Source organism: Dipteris shenzhenensis, chromosome 25 (assembly GCF_047967505.1).
Source record: "Dipteris shenzhenensis isolate YYH24624 ecotype China chromosome 25, Dip_SZ_1.0, whole genome shotgun sequence".
NCBI classification, from domain to species: domain Eukaryota; kingdom Viridiplantae; phylum Streptophyta; class Polypodiopsida; order Gleicheniales; family Dipteridaceae; genus Dipteris; species Dipteris shenzhenensis.
In genome coordinates this window covers 49756122-49775355 of record NC_141620.1, presented here as the reverse complement: position 1 = coordinate 49775355, position 19234 = coordinate 49756122, and the positions used below count along the sequence as shown (strand labels likewise).

Here is a 19234-nt window from a genome sequence, read left to right as displayed (position 1 = left end):
CTACTGCCTCTTCAGAGATAGTTATGGGATGTTGGCACATGTCTTCTCCTACCTAGACCAACGATGCTTGGCTGGTTTCATTCATGAGATGACACCGCGATAGGATACTCCGAGCACGGAGACATGAGTAGCCTTCTCCCTCGACTGCTACCTCTCAGAGCTCTATCACCGAGTTCTTTCAGCCAAATCACATAGAATCCCTTGAGGCGAGACCCCGACACAACCATGACCTGGAACCCGTGACCCGACAGCTCAGACAGACGGTTGACTCACAGATCACACTTGGGGACATCCCCTCCTTGTGGAGCCCGACCTACGGGGGTCACAGTGGCCTTGGTTAGACGCAAAGCTACGACTAGGAGACGTACCAAGACTGCACCCTTGAGGGGGGGGACAGCGTTCTATTGCTGACCTCATGCCTCCACTTCCACATGTTAGAATTATAGACATAATTCAGCAGTGACCAATGTAATATAATAAGCTAGTTAGGGGCACTTTTCCCTCATTAAGAGGTTTTTTCCCTAAACGCAGTTAGTTCATTAACTATGGTTAGTGACTACTAAGGTTTTGTCACTAGGACAAAACCTTATCTTTTTCCTTCAGTGTGTTGTACTCTCCATTTTTCTATTGCAACTAAGCCTTCAGCTTCCAAGCCTCCTGCTCTCTCACTCTCTCTTGCTCTCTCTCACTAAATCTATTTGCTTCATTTGGTATCAGAGCGGGGTCCAAGAGCCTTGGGCTCCCTGCTCCCTTCAACGTACCTCTTTTGCTCCACGTTACAAGCCTGCTCCAACTCATCCGTACAGTCCGTACGACTGTACGGAATTCGCCGTACTGCCTCCGTACAATTCGACGTACTGCCTCCATACAGCCCCGTGAAGACTACCGTACAAGTCCCGTGCAGCGCCGTACATCGTCTGTACATCTCTTCGTGCAGCACCGTACAAAGTACGTACAGTCTCCGTACATCACCGTACAGACTGCCGTACCTGTATCGCTCCTCTCCGTACAAAGTTGCCGTACAGCTGTCGTACAGCAACCGTACAGCGCCGTACCTGCGCTGCAACAGCCGTACAAATCAACCGTACAGTGGTATTCCGTACCTGCGCTGACGTTTTTGTACTTGCCGTATAGTCTGGACATACTGTACCGTACAATCCGTACTATACCATACAATCTGTACCTTTTCTAGATTGGTGTGCATTTCTGCACTTTCAGATCTGAATGTGCAGATTTACAAAGGTTGTCTTCAGCCACAGGTGTTCTTTGACAGGCTCATCTTGCAGAAAACCATAGTTTGGTGCAGTTGTTTTCGAGTACATTTGGGGCATTTTGTATATTGCAGACATTGCAATCATTGTGCAGGTTTGGAGCTACATCTGGAGCAAAATTGCAGATCTAGTCTGAAATTTGGGGCTTTTGTTTAAAAATTGCAGATTTGGGGCTTTTAGTAATTTTGCCCCTTTCTGGCTGCAATTTCTAGCCACAAATTGGGGCTTTTGTGTTGAGAGAGCACTTTTTGGACTATTCAGTACATACTGCCTTTCTTGGAGTGTTTGAAACACTTTTGGCAGATTTTGGAGAGTTTTTGATGCTTGGACAGATTTCTGACAGCTCAAGTACAGAAATCTAAGTTGCATATACAACCCGTGCTTGGCTGTGTTCTTTGGAAGTTGTGCATTCCATTCCCAGTAAGGGAATTCAGCTCTGTATCTGCTTCAATCTTTTTCTCAAGAATGGCCCATCAAAATTCGGAATGAGTTTCCATTTGGTGGTCTTTCACAAGAAGACAAGTTGGATGGTACCAACTACTCCCTCTACGTAATATTCTGATTTCTCGGAATCTATGGGATTATGTCAATGGGGATGAGATCCGACCAGCAGATATTGCACCTGCTACACCTCCTCAGCAAGGAGGTGGAAGAGGTCGTGCACAGGGTGCAGCTGCAGGACAAGTTGTTGGTGCAGCTACAGTCAATACTCCAGAGCAGAAGAGATGGGATTCACGGGATGCCTTAGCTTTGTCATGCATCTCTCTTTCAGTAAAAAGATCTATCATTCCGCATATCCGGTCGTGTAAGACCTCCAGGGCAGCGTGGGATATCTTGGAAAGCATGTATGCAGCACGGAATGATGCCAGGGTATCATTCTTAAAAAGAGAGTTGAGCAATACACATATGGAGGAGGGTGACTCCATGTCAGTCCACCTCACAAAGCTACAGGATCTCAGAGAGCAATTGTTGTTAAACATAGATGAAATTATTCCTGATTCAGAGATGATTACAACCACTCTGAATTCTCTTCCTGAGTCTTATCTCAGCTTTCACACTTCGCTGAACTTATCAATGAGGGGGGGTGCAAATCCCCTCACTTTTCATGAGTTGATAGGACTTCTGCTTCAGGAAGAGCAGACCAGGAAAAATTTGGCTTCACGTGCAGGTGAACAAGCCATGCTCTCAAAATTTAAATCAAAAACAAAGGGACAGGCAAAGACAGCAGCAAATCAGCCTTCCAGTGGGTCACGACAGCCTTCACAAAAGGCTAAAAGTGATGCAAGTAAACCCAAAAAGAAGGGTTTTTGTCACTACTGCAAAAAGCCAGGTCATCACATAGCAGAAAAGGATTGCAAAAGAAAAGAAAAACAGCTCAGGTATGGCTGTTTCAGATTCAGCCCCTCATGCATCTGACAGTGGGGATGCTGTAGCCAACTTTGTTGGACAGGATTATGCCTTTTTATCTTGCATTTCAGATTCTAGGTTGGCTGTTCTAGATGCTCGGGATAGTACAGCCTCTTGCAGTGATGATACATATGCATTTTTTACTTGCAGATTTGACTCTTCTACAGAGGCATCTGCTTTCAGTGTTAATGAAACACTGAACACATGGTATTTTGACAGCGGTGCATCCAAGCATATCACTTCTAGGAAGTGTCTTTTTACTTCCTTGCATCCACCTCCTGTTGGTAAGAAAGTCACTTGTGCCAACAACTCCTCATATTCAGTACGTGGCACAGGAGAGGTTGAGCTCACTGCAATTGATGGCTCGATTTTCAGACTTTCAGATGTCTTATATGTGCCTGGCATAACCAAAAATCTTCTTTCAGTGTCCACTCTTAACAGAGGGGGATTTCAGGTCATCTTTGAGGATGACAAATGTGCTATCCGAGACAGGGAAGCTAACTATGCCTTAAGGTCTGGTACTCTGCTGCGTGGGCTTTTTCAGCTTGATATTTTTTAGAAAAGAGCAGCCCATGCTCTGGCAGTTTCTACCCCTACAGCTGCCATGCAAAATGCAGAATTATGGCATGCCAGATATGACCACATGCATTACAACAGCTTAATGACACTTCAGAAATTTTCAATGGTTGATGCATTGCCACCTCTTGAGATACCTCCTCCACATGCTTGTGAAGGGTGCATTTTAGGTAAAATGCATAGATTCCCCTTCAAGAAGGATGGTTCAGTTAAAGCTGTTCGCAAATTGCAGCTTATACACAGTGATGTCTGTGGTCCCATGAGGACTCCGTCATTGGGTGGTCATCTCTACTTTGTCATATTTATTGATGACTACTCCAATTTTACTTGGGTTTATGGGCTGAAAAAGAAATCTGAAGTGTTCACGGTGTTTAAACATTTTTCAGCCATGGTTGAAAATGAAACCGGACTCAGGATACAGACATTACGCACGGATAGAGGTGGGGAATACCTATCTGCAGAATTTGATGCTTTTCTCAAGCAAAAGGGTATTGTGCATCAGCTCACAGTCAGGCTGACCCCTCAGCAAAATGGCAAAGCTGAGAACCCTCATGGAGATGGACAGGTGTATGCTGAAAAGCAAACACATGCCTCATAAATTCTGGCTAGAGGGTTTGATGTGTGCCAATTACATTTTGAACAGGGCTCCCACTAAGGCTTTAAAAACAAAAACTCCTTTTGAGGTCTGGAATGACAGGAAGCCTTCAGTGGATCACTTCCGAGTCTTTGGATGCCTTGCCTATGCACATGTGCCAGTTGAATTTAGGCACAAATTGTCAGATAAAGCCATCAAACGCATATTTGTTGGACACAGTGCAGAAAGCAAGGGGTACCGTCTCTACAATCCTGCTTCACGCAAAATCATTGTAAGTAGAGATGTGATATTTTCTGAAAATTCAGCTCACACTCAGGCTGAATTTCAAATGCCTTCGTCTTCAGAGGATGTCTTTGAAGGGTTGCTACCCATTGCTTTGGGTTCCCCTGCTGATTTTTCTGATCCAAATCAGAATTTACAGCAACCTCCAAATGCTTCAGTTCCGCCACAGGATGTCTTGCCCCCTCCACAGGCAGTGGAACAGGTGGTGCAGCAAGAAATTGCAGACATACATGCAGCAAAAACAGTCCCAAACTGGCTGTTACAGACTCTCAGGGAGAGTAAACTTGATGCTCCGTTACCTGGCAGGACTCGCAGTGCAGCAAGCCACATGGAAGGTGCTAATTCAGTGGAATCAGCATATGCAGGTACTCTCCTTGATGAGGAGGAGCCTGCCACATTTGAAGAGGCAAAAGGTAATGTGCATTGGATGAATGCCATGCACGATGAGTTGCAGTCCATTGCAAAAAATCAGACTTTGGATGTTGTGGACTTGCCACAGGGTAAACATGCCATTGGCACACGATGGGTATTTAAAGTCAAACGGAAGCCAGATGGCTCCATTGACAGATATAAGGCCAGGCTGGTTGCTAAGGGCTATGCTCAGAAAAAGGGCATAGATTATGAGGAGACATTCGCTCCTACATCCCGGATGACCACCATCCGATCAGTAATTGCAATGGCTGCACATTTTGAGTGGAATGTTCATCAGTTGGACATAAAAACAGCCTTCTTGAATGGGGACTTGCTGGAAGAGGTGTATGTCAGACCACCTCCGGGCTTTGAAATTACAGCAAATGCACTTCAAGTATGCAAGCTCAATAAAGCTTTATATGGGCTGAAACAGGCCCCTCGTGCATGGTATGCCAAGATACATGCCTTTTTGACCAGCAAGGGGCTGCACAATAGTCCTACTGAGAGCACCCTCTACATCAAGATGGATGGGGGGGAAATATTAGTCATCCTTCTTTATGTCGATGACTTACTGCTCACAGGGTCCAATGAAGAAAAAATTGCAGATTTCAAAGCTGATTTGCAGACATGTCAGATTTGGGGCTGCTTCACTTTTATTTGGGGATCCAATTCTCTCATGAGAGACGTGGCACTGTTATGTCTCAGTCCAAGTATGTTCAGAAACTCTTGGACAGATTTAACATGCAAGAGTGTAAGCCCATATCCACTCCTATGGAACCGGGGCTGAAACTCACAATGCATGATGCAGGAGAATTAGTTGATGCCACACTTTACAGTCAGGCTGTTGGATGCCTCATATCTCTGCAACACTAGACCTGATATTCAGTTTGCAGTATCTCAGGTAAGCAGGTACATGCACAGCCCAAAAACTATGCATTGGCAGGCAGTTAAGCGCATCTTCCGTTATTTGCAGGGCACAAAGTCTTTTGGCTTACTATTTTCCAGGGGGGGTGACTTGCAGATGTATGCCTACAGTGATTCAGATTGGGCTGGTGATTATGACACTAGGCAGTCCACTAGTGGCAATTGTTTTTTTTTGGGTAAATCTTGTATTTCATGGCTGAGCAAGAAACAATCTACAGTGGCTACCTCATCATGTGAAGCTGAGTACAGGGCAGCTTTCACAGCAACAATTGAATGTGTTTGGCTGCGACATCTATTTGCTGATCTTCATCTGTCTTTGGAGGGTCCCTCTCCAATTCTCACTGATAGTCAGAGTGCCATTGCAGTGGCAAAGAATCCAGTGTTTCATGCTTGCACGAAACACATTGAGGTTCACTATCACTACGTCTGAGAGAAGTTGCATGCAGGAGAGATCAGTATGATCTTTGTGTCCACACATGACAACGTTGCAGATATTTTCACCAAAGCACTACCACGTGAAAAGTTTGAGGCATTTTGCAGTGCCCTGAACTTATATCCGTTTGGTGATTGATTAGCCTTGTACATGACATTGGCACTGCAGGGGGGTGTTAGAATTATAGACATAATTCAGCAGTGACCAATGTAATATAATAAGCTAGTTAGGGGCACTTTCCCCTCATTAAGAGGTTTTTCCCCCTAACCGCAGTTAGTTCACTAACTATGGTTAGTGACTACTAAGGTTTTGTCACTAGGACAAAACCTTATCTTTTTCCTTCAGTGTGTTGTACTCTCCATTTTTCTATTGCAACTAAGCCTTCAGCTTCCAAGCCTCCTGCTCTCTCACTCTCTCTTGCTCTCTCTCACTCATTCTATTTGCTTCACCACAGTCTCATACATCCTGATGTCCTGTTGCTGACGATGAATACTGCCATTTTGCATTTTTTTGCATTCTGCATTGGTATGGATGCTCGTTTAGTAGCTCCACTACCACAGCTCATTGTATCAGGTTTTTCAATCTCATAGATCCATCGGTCTTCCGAAGACTTTAATAAACTTTCTTTCTTTCTTTCTTTCTAAACACATATGGATGCCGAGTATCTACAAGCTGACTATCGAGTAATAGATCAATTGTTTCATAAAATGGGTGGAGAAGATCAGCCATGCCATGGATGGAGTAGCTCATAGATATCCACTTTTCTTGCGCAATAGCCTTGATCTCGGTCAATTTATAAAGTACCTATTACACAGCATGTTGTGTAAGTAGTAAGTACTAAGTTACAATTCTAACTTGCACGATTTAAGTTTCAAATTAAGCATTATAACTTTTAAATGACCACAATGGGTAAATGTCACTTAGGCACATACAGCATTACAAATAGTGGCCTCAAAGCAATCACAATGGTGGGAATATTCCTGAGGCTGTTCCACAAGTACTAGTCACTAAATGACAGTTTCAGCTTCCCCCAACATGATGCTATTTGCTTGCCTTTTTCCTAGTTGCCTTGTTTTTGTATGCCATCTGGCAATCCATCAACATTATTTTATATGTATTCTATAGACTTCTTCACACTCAGCTACTCCACCATTGGTGATGTGGCGTACTCAAAACCTGTCCCCTTGAGTCCCATTCCCGTTCCACAGGGGGTTGGCATTCCACAAAATGTTCCCGTTCAGGATAGCTATGCAATGCCTTAACATTTTTTCCTCAAGATTACCACAATACAGCCTCCCTCATGGTAATCTGCACCCAATCAAGCTTGCTTATGTCCTCCATCAATAGGTCAAGCGGATGTGAAGTACAAGGAGTCCACACTGTCGAAGGGAACTCTTGCTCTACCATCTCTCCCATCTCCTCCAATTGGAAGCATTATCTGGGCCCACCTCTATAAGCACTACTTGAATGTGCATTCTCTGGGCCCACCTCTATAAGCACTACTTGAATGTGCATGTAGATGAGCTCCCATGTCATCTTGCTGCCCACTCTCCATCATAGCAATCAACAGCCCGCCAAGCAATATGTGACTAGACAAGAGGAGACTAGGACATTAATAATGCTCGTCTTCTTAACATCACTCCATGCATTGGAAAGTACGAGGCATCCATAATTTCTCCATGCCTCCTTAATAGGCTGAGGTAAAACATTTATTTGTTGCATCTATTTATCGAGCATGGTGGTGTGCATCTTCTTATATTGCAATCCAATCCAATCCCTTGCAAATCCCATCTCCATAGCTGCCTTGATCATTTTATTCCATTGTGGTGTGCACAAGACATTGAATGAGAGATCACAATCCACAATTGTTTTACCAATCTCAAACTCAGCTATGTGATGTCTCTCTTTTTGCCAACTCACGGAAGCACGCATCGCAAGCAAAGTCCTTTGCGGTGTATGTAACACACCTGCATCACTCCGTGGCCCCTATGGTACTACCCTCTAGAGTAACAATGCCATTAGTCTCTTTTTCCTCGCCATCGTTGAGAGGAATACCATAAGGAATACCAATAAACACATGAAAGTCATCATCGAACTGGTATGCACACTCAGTACAACCCTTAAATCTCCTTTCCGCCCCGTCTAGACATATGGCACAAGATATGTGAAAATATACTTGTCTTCACAACACCACAATGCTTGCACTTCCATTTTTAAACACCAAAACCTTTAGTATGTGGTGCCCAAACAATGGTGTGCTTTACAAACACTGGACGAAGGGGCTTTTGCATCGGTAAAACTCACATCCACAAAGACAAAAGATAGGATCAAAATAGGCACCAAGAAAAAGAGAGAATCAAGAATCTAGATTCCAAATAATATAAGGATCCTAAAACATGATATATCTATGATCATGTCAAATTTAAAACTCTTTAAATAGTAGCCTTGTGAGTCCACTACCCTTATCTCTTGTGAAGTTTGAACTTAGTTCCACGACGAGAGGAAATCCGAGGACCAAAGGATTCGCAATTGGCTCTTTGGTTCAGGACAAAGGTGATTTTCGGTTGGTTTTATGCAATTGTTTTATGCCTTGCTGAGCCAAGGATTGGCTGATTTTTGAGACAAACTTCTGAGATTGGAGTACATATCCCAGCATAGGGATTTTGTGATAGAATTGAGGTGCATCCTCAAGCCAAGTCTTGGCTTTTGGAAGTGATTTCTATTGCTTGAGCAATGTGTTCACAACAGGTGAAATTAGTTGAGTTATTTGCCTCTTTTTGTTTTTTCTAATGGCACAACAGAATCAAAATGATGTCTTATAAATGCTGGCCCAAGAGGATAGGTTGGATGGCACCAACTATCCTCTCTGGAGTTTTATGGTGCAGAGTCTTTTGGTTGCCAAGGGACTATGTCACAGGTGATGAAGCCCGTCCCGATCAACTTGCGCCGAGTACTCCTCCATAGGGAGAGGGGGTCGCGGTGGTGGCACATGGGGGGGCGGGGGGGGAGGGGGCAAGGGCAACAACAAGCTGGTCTAGTTGGTCAAGCGCATGTGCAATCACCTGCAACTATTACTCCTAAGCAAAGGAGGTGAGATACCCGTGATGCCCAAGCATTTTCACTAATTTCCCTTGATGTGAAGAGATTCATAATTCTTCATATTTGGTCTTGCCAACATTCAAAAGCAGCTTGGGATATTTTGGAGAACATGAATCAAGCTCACAATGAGGCTACAGTCTCATTTTTGCACAAGGGGCTTGACGGGGTGCACATGAATGAAGGGGACTCCATGTAGGAACATGTCACTCAAATTCAAGACTTGCGTGAGCAACTCTTGAATATTGATTAAGTTATTTGGGATGCACAACTTGTTTCCATAACACACGGACAGATGATACTTCAATCAACTATATTAAGATGATTGAGCCTTTTTTTTTATTACAGCTATGATGAGTCCCACACTTTCAGCATCAATGAGACGGGTGAGACTAGGTATTTTGATAGTTGTGCCTCCCACCACATCACTTCACGAATGGCATTGTTTGACAAGTTATCCAATGCACTTATTGGCGAGAAAGTCTTGTGCACCAACAATTCTTCTTACCCAGTTCAAGGCATCAGAGAGCTTTCACTCACAATTGTGGATGGTTCAAATCTTTGCATCCATGATGTCTTAGTTGTGCCTGGGATCAAGAAGAATTTACTTTTTGTCTCTTCTTTCTCTCAAAGAGGTTATCGGGTCATCTTTGAGGATGACAGATGTATGACATGTAACACAAAGTGAGACTATGCCTTGGTGTTGACAGGCAAACTTTATCATGGGTTATTCCCAAGTTGATGCCAGAAAAGAGAGCACATTCTGCTTAGGTTGCTCTACCTCTGCCATGCAGAATGCAGAGTTATGGCCTGCCAGTTTTGACATGTGAATTATGGCAGCCTTATGTTAATACAAAAATTACCAATGATTGATGCCTTACCTTGTATCGAGGCCCCTCGCAAGGAAATATGTGAGGGATGCCTTTTGGGAAAAATGCATAGATCTTATTTTCAAGAGGATGGTGTAGTCAGAGCTATGAGGAAGTTACAGCTCGTACAGAGTGACGTTTGTGGCCTGCTATAGACAACGTCTCTTAGAGGTCATCTGGATTTTTTCACCTTTATAAATGACTCACGAGATTTAACTAGGTGTTTGCTTTAAAGGAGAAATCTTAAGTTTTCACTGTGTTTAAGCAATTTGTTGCTTGGGTAGAAAATCAATCTAACTATAGGTACAGACACCCATTTAGATCAAGCAGGCACTATCTCTCCAAGGCAATGACATCTTTTAAAGGCATTCGACATAAGAGCACAGTAGGATACACTCTCGAAAACAATCAAATGGCTGAGCGGAAAAATAGGTCACTCATGGAGATGGGGAGATGTATAATTAAGGCAAAAGGGCTGCCACATAATTTGGATGGAAGCAATCATGTGCTCAAATCACACTCTGAACAGATGTCCCACAAAGGCAATTAAGGTTATAACATCTTATCAAGCTTGGTATGACCGTAACCGAAGGCGAGGCGAGGCGAGGCGAGGCGAAGAGGAAGAGGAGAGAGGTGGAGAGGGTGGAAGGGGAGGTAAAAGGAAGAAAGAGAAGGAGAGAAAGAGGGAGAAGAGAAGGAGAGGAGGGAGTGAAGGAGGAGCGGAGAGGAGGCGGGGGAAGAGAGCCTGCGGGGGAGGGAGGAGGGGCGGAGAAGAGGGCGGAAGAGGACGCAGAGGCGGAGGGGGAAGGGGAGTTGTGCTGGCGAGGGGGGCGCAGCTGCCGGAGAGGGAGGAAGGAGGGCGGAGTGCGGGGACGGAGGAGCAGCGGGACGGCGGAAGGGGCTGCTGGCCAGAAGGGCTGCGAAGGGGGCAGCAAAAGGGCGGAAGGGGCAGGGCGGAGAAGCAGCGAGGCAGCAGGCAGCGGGACAGCCAAGAAGCAACGGGGCAGCCTGGCCGCAGGTCCGCGGACGGAGGGGGAGCGCACCCGCTCAGCTCCTCAGCTCGAGTTTTCCTCCTAACCACCGCCATACATCATTTTAAGTCTGAGAGTCTTTTGGTTTTGATTTAAACTCCTTAATGAGTGCTATTCCTCCATGGTACTACCTGGCCGCCTTAACTTTGGCTAATTCCATTGCTTTATTTTTCAGCTGAGCCCTTGTGAGTTCCTCTGTTATCCATAGTTTAGTACCTTTCAGCTTGTAAGACTGTCGTAAAATCTTGAGTCATAGATCTCGTGAATTAAACGTAAGGACAGCATGACCTTTACTCTGGGAGATAGAGACTGTTCTAGCTTCACCATCATCATCAGAATCATCAGGCTTGTCATCCTTGTCAGCTGTCCAATCAATGTTATCAGGCAGTTCTGCTTTGACATTTGCTAAGGTATCACTAAATGAGTCCTCCTCCTGTACCATCCTTATGAGAGTCCCCCAATTCTGATTTTTAATGCAATCCCGTCTGGCTTCATGTTTCTTGATCTCCTGCTGAATATCAACTTTGTAGACCTTTGCTTCAAACTCCACAATGACCTCCTGTTTGGCTGTTCATGTTTCATTATGAACTAAATCCTTAACTATAGAGGCTAACTGGGGCATAGGGGGGGAAGCCTTACATGACTTCACAAACTCACCAATCACTGCCTGTTTGCAGTCCGCGGACGGAGGGGGAGCGCACCCGCTCAGCTCCTCAGCTCGAGTTTTCCTCCTGACCACCACCATACATCATTTTAAGACTGAGTGTCTTTTGGTTTTGATTTAAACTCCTTAATGAGTGCTATTCCTCCATGGTACTACCTGGCCGCCTTAACTTTGGCTAATTCCATTGCTTTATTTTTCAGCTGAGCCCTTGTGAGTTCCTCGGTTATCCATAGTTTAGTACCTTTCAGCTTGTAAGACTGTCGTAAAATCTTGAGTCATAGATCTCGTGAGTTAAACGTAAGGACAGCATGACCTTTACTCTGGGAGATAGAGACTGTTCTAGCTTCACCATCATTATCAAAATCATCAGGCTTGTCATCCTCGTCAGCCGTCCAATCAATGTTATGGGGCAGTTCTGCTTTGAGTAGCCTTTAACATTTGCTAAGGTATCACTAAATGAGTCCTCCTCCTTGTACCACCCTTATGAGAGTCCCCCAATTCTGATTTTTAATGCAATCCTGTCTGGCTTCATGTTTCTTGATCTCCTACTGAATATCAACTTTGTAGACCTTTGCTTCAAACTCCGCAATGACCTCCTGTTTGGCTGTTCATATTTCATTATGAACTAAATCCTTAACTATAGAGGCTACCTGGGGCATAGGGGGGGAAGCCTTCCACCGCCATACATCATTTTAAGTTTGAGAGTCTTTTGGTTTTGATTTAAACTCCTTAATGAGTGCTATTCCTCCATGGTACTACCTGGCCGCCTTAACTTTGACTAATTCCATTGCTTTATTTTTCAGCTGAGCCCTTATGAGTTCCTCGGCTATCCATAGTTTAGTACCTTTCAGCTTGTAAGACTGTCGTAAAATCTTGAGTCATAGATCTCGTGAATTAAACGTAAGGACAACATGACCTTTACTCTGAGAGATAGAGACTGTTCTAGCTTCACCATCATCACCAGAATCATCAGGCTTGTCATCCTCGTCAGCCGTCCAATCAATGTTATCGGGCAGTTCTGCTTTGAGTAGCCTTTGACATTTGCTAAGGTATCACTAAATGAGTCCTCCTCCTTGTACCATCCTTACGAGAGTCCCCCAATTCTTATTTTTAATGCAATCCCATCTGGCTTCATGTTTCTTGATCTCCTGCTGAATATCAACTTTGTTGACCTTTGCTTCAAACTCCACAATGACCTCCTATTTGGGTATTCATATTTCATTATGAACTAAATCCTTGACTATAGAGACTAACTGGAGAGGATAGGGGGGGAAGCCTTACATGACTTCACAAACTCATCAATCACTGCCTGTTTGCCTGGCCCTTTAGCTAGCTTCTTTTGGAGAGAAGTCCTCATGCAATAGTGGAGTCCTCTCTCGAAAAGAGCGGAGCACATCATCCAACTTGTGCAAGAGGAAAGCCCACCTCTTACAGCATGTAAGATGGTATAAGATCCATCGTTCCTTGGATGTCGTCAAGTGTCCCAAAGCCAGTTCATGTATCAAGTGAGATCTCATCTCTCGGCATTCAATATAGAACCATGGGTTCTGAGGCATCTTCCCAGCTAGGGGTCGAGTCGTGGGGACTGATCTAGCGACGGCATCCTAAACCACTATTACAAGAGATTCTAAGGCATGGGCGATGTCGGCATCATCCCAAGGGAGGTCAGTAACTCATGCAACAAGTGGCTCACATAGATTGCATCAAGGGCATGATCAAAGTGTATCTAGACATATAGGGGCAAAAGGATCATGTCATGTGTCTAGCATAGCAGTCGAGACGCTGAATGCCAGGTAGAAATGGTCAGCGCCGAGTTTGGGGGGGAAGGGGGGGCCTATAAAGTCATGCGTCACGACACAAAATTTGGGGAACCCATCAAGTAGTCCATTGTACTTGTACCACCTTCACGTGGGAAAAAAGTGAGCCCTCTAATGACGGCCATCTTTGAAGACCATTATATATGATCAGGTTGTGCATTGCTCTCATCTCTGGTGAATGCCACCCATACCCTGTCACATGTGATGCATCCTCTAAGTGCCTCACTATCCCAAGCTCTACTACGTCCACCTCTGGTATAATCGGGATCCAATCCAAAGTCTAGTAAGCCCACCTGTCAATATGCGCATTGCAGTCACCTAGGAGGATCTCCCCCTGTCTAGAAACTACATGATATCCTCGTGTATCGTCTCATATGGGCTATGCCCCTTTGTGGTGACCTCCTGCACATATAATGATGTATCCAGGGGGAAGTAGCACATTGCAATGGAAATCCACAGCTAATCGGAAAAGTATCAATGCTTTAGCATCCACCATCGGCTATCACCCACTGTTTAATCCTTTAACAAGGACATTTAGGGCCTTGTTGTTCCTTCTCTTATCCTCCTCCAAGGCATCAAATGATCTACATCTCATGAGTACATGCTGCTCGTTTTCTACCTCTCGTGTGGGGCAGATTTTGCAGATTCTTTCCTCTCTACGGACCGTGGGTCTTGCCCATCTACCCCTCTCTACCTCAAGATCATGTGAACTAGTTCTGATTTGCAGATTAAATGTCTTTTGAACGTTAATATGTCTTCTTTGAGATATTTCTGCATTACATAGCTGTCCATTGAGTTAACTTCTTGCTTATAAAACTGCATTTTTGTTCCTGGGTTTTACCATAGTTTCTGTATCATTTTTTGTGTCGCAACCTCTCTTATTTCACATGCATCTTCTTGTATATCAGTAGTTGTTATACCCCATGATTCCATCCGCTTCAACCCCTCTCTATACCAACCTGTGATTAGTGTATCTTCCATCGCTTTGTGTGGTATCTTGTTGGTGTCCATCTTCTCAACTTTGTTGAGGTAAGCCATGAATTGACACAACGCTTCCCCTTCTAGAGGTATCATACCTGTTTCGGCCAACAGGATGGGGTAGGTTGTCTGTGCCTTAATCCCTAACTCCCCTATTAGGAATCATTTATGTAAAGTTTCTATTCTTTCCTAGTGAATCCTAGACAGCCCAAGTGCCCAAGCGGGGCATCCGTAAAGGATTTTACTATCTGCACAAGCATGGTGACTTTCTTATTTCCCAATGCCACAGGTGCGCCTTCTTGCATTTATTTTGGAAGCTATATAGGGCTTTTAGACCTCCCAAAATCCTCCTTTCCACGCATGCATTCCATTTGTAGTTGGTGGTGGAATCCAGCCCTAGATATTTATATGAATTGACTACTTCTAGAGACTCCCCTCCAAATGTGAGATCAACTTGTTTGTTATGTGTCCCGATGACCATTACCTTTGACTTGTCTATATTGACATGCATTCTAGAGTGTTTGCAAAACTCTCTTAGCGCATCCAGATGTGCTTGCAGGCTCTCCTTGTTCTTTGCAAAGAATACCACATCATCTGCATAGATAAGCATTAAAAAAATGTGTACCCCGCAACACCTTCTTTGCTGTGTATTCTCATTTACTCTTCCAATTCATCGATAAAAAGACCGAATAGTGTTGGTGATAGGGGGCAGCCTTGTTTAACCCCTATGTCACTCCTTATTACAGCTTTCCCCTTGGAGCATGATCCATCTACTAGCGGCTGTGGTAACTCAGCTAAAACCTTCTCATAGAGTTGGTATGTGCCTTCTCTGAGTTCTTGAGGGACTTTACGCTTTTTCAATCTTTCCCATAGCCTCTTTCATGGCATTTTGTCGAGGGCTTCTTGAAATCTGTGAAATAGCAGTACACAGCCTCTTTCCTACCTTTGACTCCTTCAGTTGCAGCCCGTATGGCAACCAGATGATCAACAGTTGAGTGCTTGGGCCGGAACCCTGCCTAGGATGGCACCCTCACTCCTTGTTCTTCCAACCATTTGCTGATTTTTTGCTCAAGGATCGTGCCATTAACTTTGCCAAGGTTGCTTACCATGATTGTCCGATAATTCTTTGCCATCTTGCTATCTCCGCTTTTATGGATGAGTACAATTCTGCTTATCTGCCAATCTAGTGGAAACCCTTCCTCTAGAGACAATAAGCCTCGTAAGCATTTTCTTTGTTTTCACCCCTCCCCATGTTAACATCTCTACTAATAGGCCTTGTGTATCTAGAGCTTTCCCATTAGCTAGCTTTTTCATACCATTTCCCATGTCTTCTTCATCTGTTGCTTTGACAGTATAGTTGTGGTTGATCGTTTCTAGACGTTTGACAAATCGTATCATGTCTTCCCATTGTGCTTTCCTCTCGAGGTTTGTTGCCATGTAGTTTCTGAAAAAACTTTCTGGGATTTCAGAGAGAGAGAGAGAGAGATTTATTAACATTTACAAAAAGCCAATAAGGTCTATGAGAAAGAAATTCTATTAATGTCCACCCACAAGAGACCAGCAGGTCTACATTCACTGGAGGGCACAACACAGCTCCCAAGGAGTGCATGAAGAGACTCCGAGTTCTTATAAAGTACCCACAGGAGACCGAGTGAGAAGTACATCTTGAGATCATTCCAAGAAACTCAAAACAAAAACACACACCAAGCATGTGTCTGTGTTGGCCCTAAAGGGATCTTTGTGAGATGCCCATCCATAAGTGAACTTAGCTCTATGCAGATGTCTTGGATCGACACTGCGTCATCAACATAGAGCAAGATGGGGACTAGAGTCTGTGCCGATATCATCTCTATCCTCTATCTGTCTCCAGAAAAAGAAGCCAACTTATCAATGTAGAGCATAAAGAGGGTGCGTAACAAAAGGCTCCCTTGCTTCACACCAATTGTGCTACTAATTTCCTCGAACAATCTCCACGTAGTGTGTGTCTTCCTTGTGACTCTTGTATAAGGCGATAACCAACTATATCTCATAGCAATGCCAACAGCCCAAAGTCATGCAATGAGGCGAGCCCAAAGTCATAGCAATGCCAACAGCCCAAAGTCATACAATGAGGCGAGCCTATGATACAAGATAAAAATCCTTCCAGAAGTCTACATAGCAAGAAGGCCTCCTTAATGAGACCAATCTATGTTTGACGCAAGGCTTGCTTGATGAGAGCTCTCATAGCGAAAATGTGATCCAGAGAGGAATAATCCCATCAAAATCCTGACTGGTCAGTTGCCTCATTACTTGATCGTTCAGCATGATATTGGAGAAGAAACCCACATACATCGGTCATCATTGTTGTGTTTTTTCATATAATTCATTTTTTAATTGCCTCATTGCAATCTCATGTGGTTATTACCAAAGTGAGATTCCTTTTATACCTTGAAAATGTTTCTATTGAGATAAAATGCTTCCTCCCAAAAACTAAACCCGAGTCCAAAACTTTACATCAGTTACATCCGCACATGCTTGAAGGACGAAGTAAGAACAAGCAAGGCAGTCCTTGATGTTTCAATACAAACTATTAAGCCACAATTTTGGTATGGCACACTTTGCAGGAGCCCCTTCTCATCCTGATTTCCAGCCTTGCATCTAGAGTCTAGACTTGCCCTAATAACTTGACTTATCCTATACTGCCTTTATTCCTTCTTCCACTACTATGTGAAGCCAGATTGTTGACTGAATTCAATCTTCATTAGAAGAAGATCATAGCTGGGCAAATGATGAAGGTAGCATAGTTGCAATGAAACACATTCGGTAAAATATCAAATGTTTGGAGATTTGGAAACACCAAACTTTTTGGAAGGTCCCATCAAAAGAGGGCAAAATGTAATTTGGGGCCTCAATGTCACTTTTGACATTGCAGAAGCCCCTTTCCATATATCTCGACCTTCTGTACAGGTTCCCACCTCCCCACAGCAGCTCAGTGCTGATATTAGCATTTCAGATCAGCCTTTATGACATATGTTTTATCATTTATGGTTTCAATGCGTATTACGTGAAAATATTAAAGTTCTTGACATGACATTTTTTAATGATTGCTTAAACCATGGTAAAGTAAAGCGTTGTTGAATCATTAGCATGAATCATACTTAAATCAGGACCATGCTTACTACTTAGCATTTAGTGTCGATAGTCAATGACTGTAATCAACATGTATGATCTGATGTTCACACAAATCCATGCATGTTTCATATTTACAACAGATGTACATAATCTTTTGAAAATGTACAGTACATGCATGTTCAATAAACATGAAAAAAAAAATTGAATTTCCAAATGTTTGGGAAAAATACCAAACATTTGGACACAATTCCAAATGCATTGGGCAAGCAGGCAAACACATTTGGAAAGACCTGCTTTCCAAATGCGTGGCAACTATGGAAGGTGGCTGCATGGACTTTGCAGTACAGTTCCTTCTAAGAAGATCTCTTGTGATGAAGGACGTCTTTATGTGAACTCACCATATGTCCTTGACTTTGGTTGTGAATCAAAGGTGCATGGCTCTCACTCCCTGAGCTTCCACATTTCGAACCTCAGATCTCAAGGATTGTCAATTCATTCGTAAGGTGTTTATCCAAAATAGGGTGAATACTAGAATCATTTTAAAATCTCCCCTTAATGTGGGAAGTTTAGTGGGGGTTGCAAACGCAAGTACAGCAGTATTGTTCCACGGACTGTTCTATCGTCTCATGCAACCACCCATGGTGTGGAATCCCAGTCATTGGAATATACTCTCTGCTTTTGTGTAATTTAAAGCTCCACATCCTGAAAGTTCTCTCCATTTAGATGAGCAATCTTCTATACATCATTTACTAGAAAATTTCATTGTTCAACTTCAAGTGCAAGGGTTCATTCACCCAAAGTTGACTATACATCATGAATTAAACCTTGGTATTTTGCAAGAAAGTACCAAAAACAGAACCAAAGTCTTTTTAAGAGCCGCATGTAAAGAACCCTTTTAGCTTCAAACCCACCGGTAGCTATTGTGTCATCATCCTTGAGATCCTTGAGCATTCCTTTCTCCTCAGAATTTTCATTAATAATATCTGACTCTGTAGATATGTCATCTGCTACACACAGCGTCCTGGATTAGCAACAAGTGACAGAATTTCCAATTACTTGAAGCGGTGTCAAAACACTGAAACACACTATCAATTCGTGTAGAATACGAACTGCTATTAGCAGCTGTGACCATGAGATTACATGCACAGCAAAAACCGAGGGTAACAATGGACAGAAAAAGAAAAGCCAAGGGAAGGAGATGGGGTGAGATAGGAGATACAAAACTCTCCAAAGATACAATATCTTGAAGGGAGGTTCGTACAAAAGAATCATGAAAGAAAGGAAAGAAAATAAGAACAGGGGAGAACCAGTTATGAGATGCCAGGTGGCAAAGGTTTGAAAACAGGACAACATTCAATACCTACAGACACACGAAGGAATATGGACACAAACACAGAAGACAGAACAGCAAGACAAAAAATACAATGCTAATACTGAGATGTATGCCATGTGCACACTTCCTAATAGACAAAAATCAATTCATAGGAATGCCTAGAGCCACATTGTCAGTAGAATTAAGCAAATAGCCCCAACGATAAGGCGAGATTCAGAATCAAATGCAGCTCGTCTCTCTGAAATGAGAGGCAGTTTATGGGGCTGAAGGATAAAGGGTATAAGTATATGCAACTACAAATAAAACCTGAGCATACCTGAAAAGAGATACAAGTAGAAATAACTTTGAAGGATTAGCAAAGATAACAATCACCGAATTGTTTTGGCACTGACAGCCAGGATGGGCAGCAATTTCCCAAATGGAAGTCAAAGCTGCA

General features: G+C 43.5%; 1 protein-coding gene across 4 annotated transcripts in view; it reads right to left on the bottom strand.

Moving 5' to 3' along the window:
* Positions 1–19234, bottom strand: part of LOC147886011 (uncharacterized) — a 112176-nt gene that overhangs the window by 47044 nt on the left and 45898 nt on the right. For all 4 annotated transcript variants that reach the window (XR_015543438.1, XM_087396531.1, XM_087396533.1 and 1 more), the window contains exon 6: positions 18377–18469. Coding sequence is in view for 3 of the 4 variants with exons in the window: in XM_087396531.1 (XP_087252657.1) it covers positions 18377–18469 (93 nt within the window). In the remaining variant the exon portion in view is untranslated. The remainder of the gene's footprint in view (positions 1–18376; positions 18470–19234) is intronic.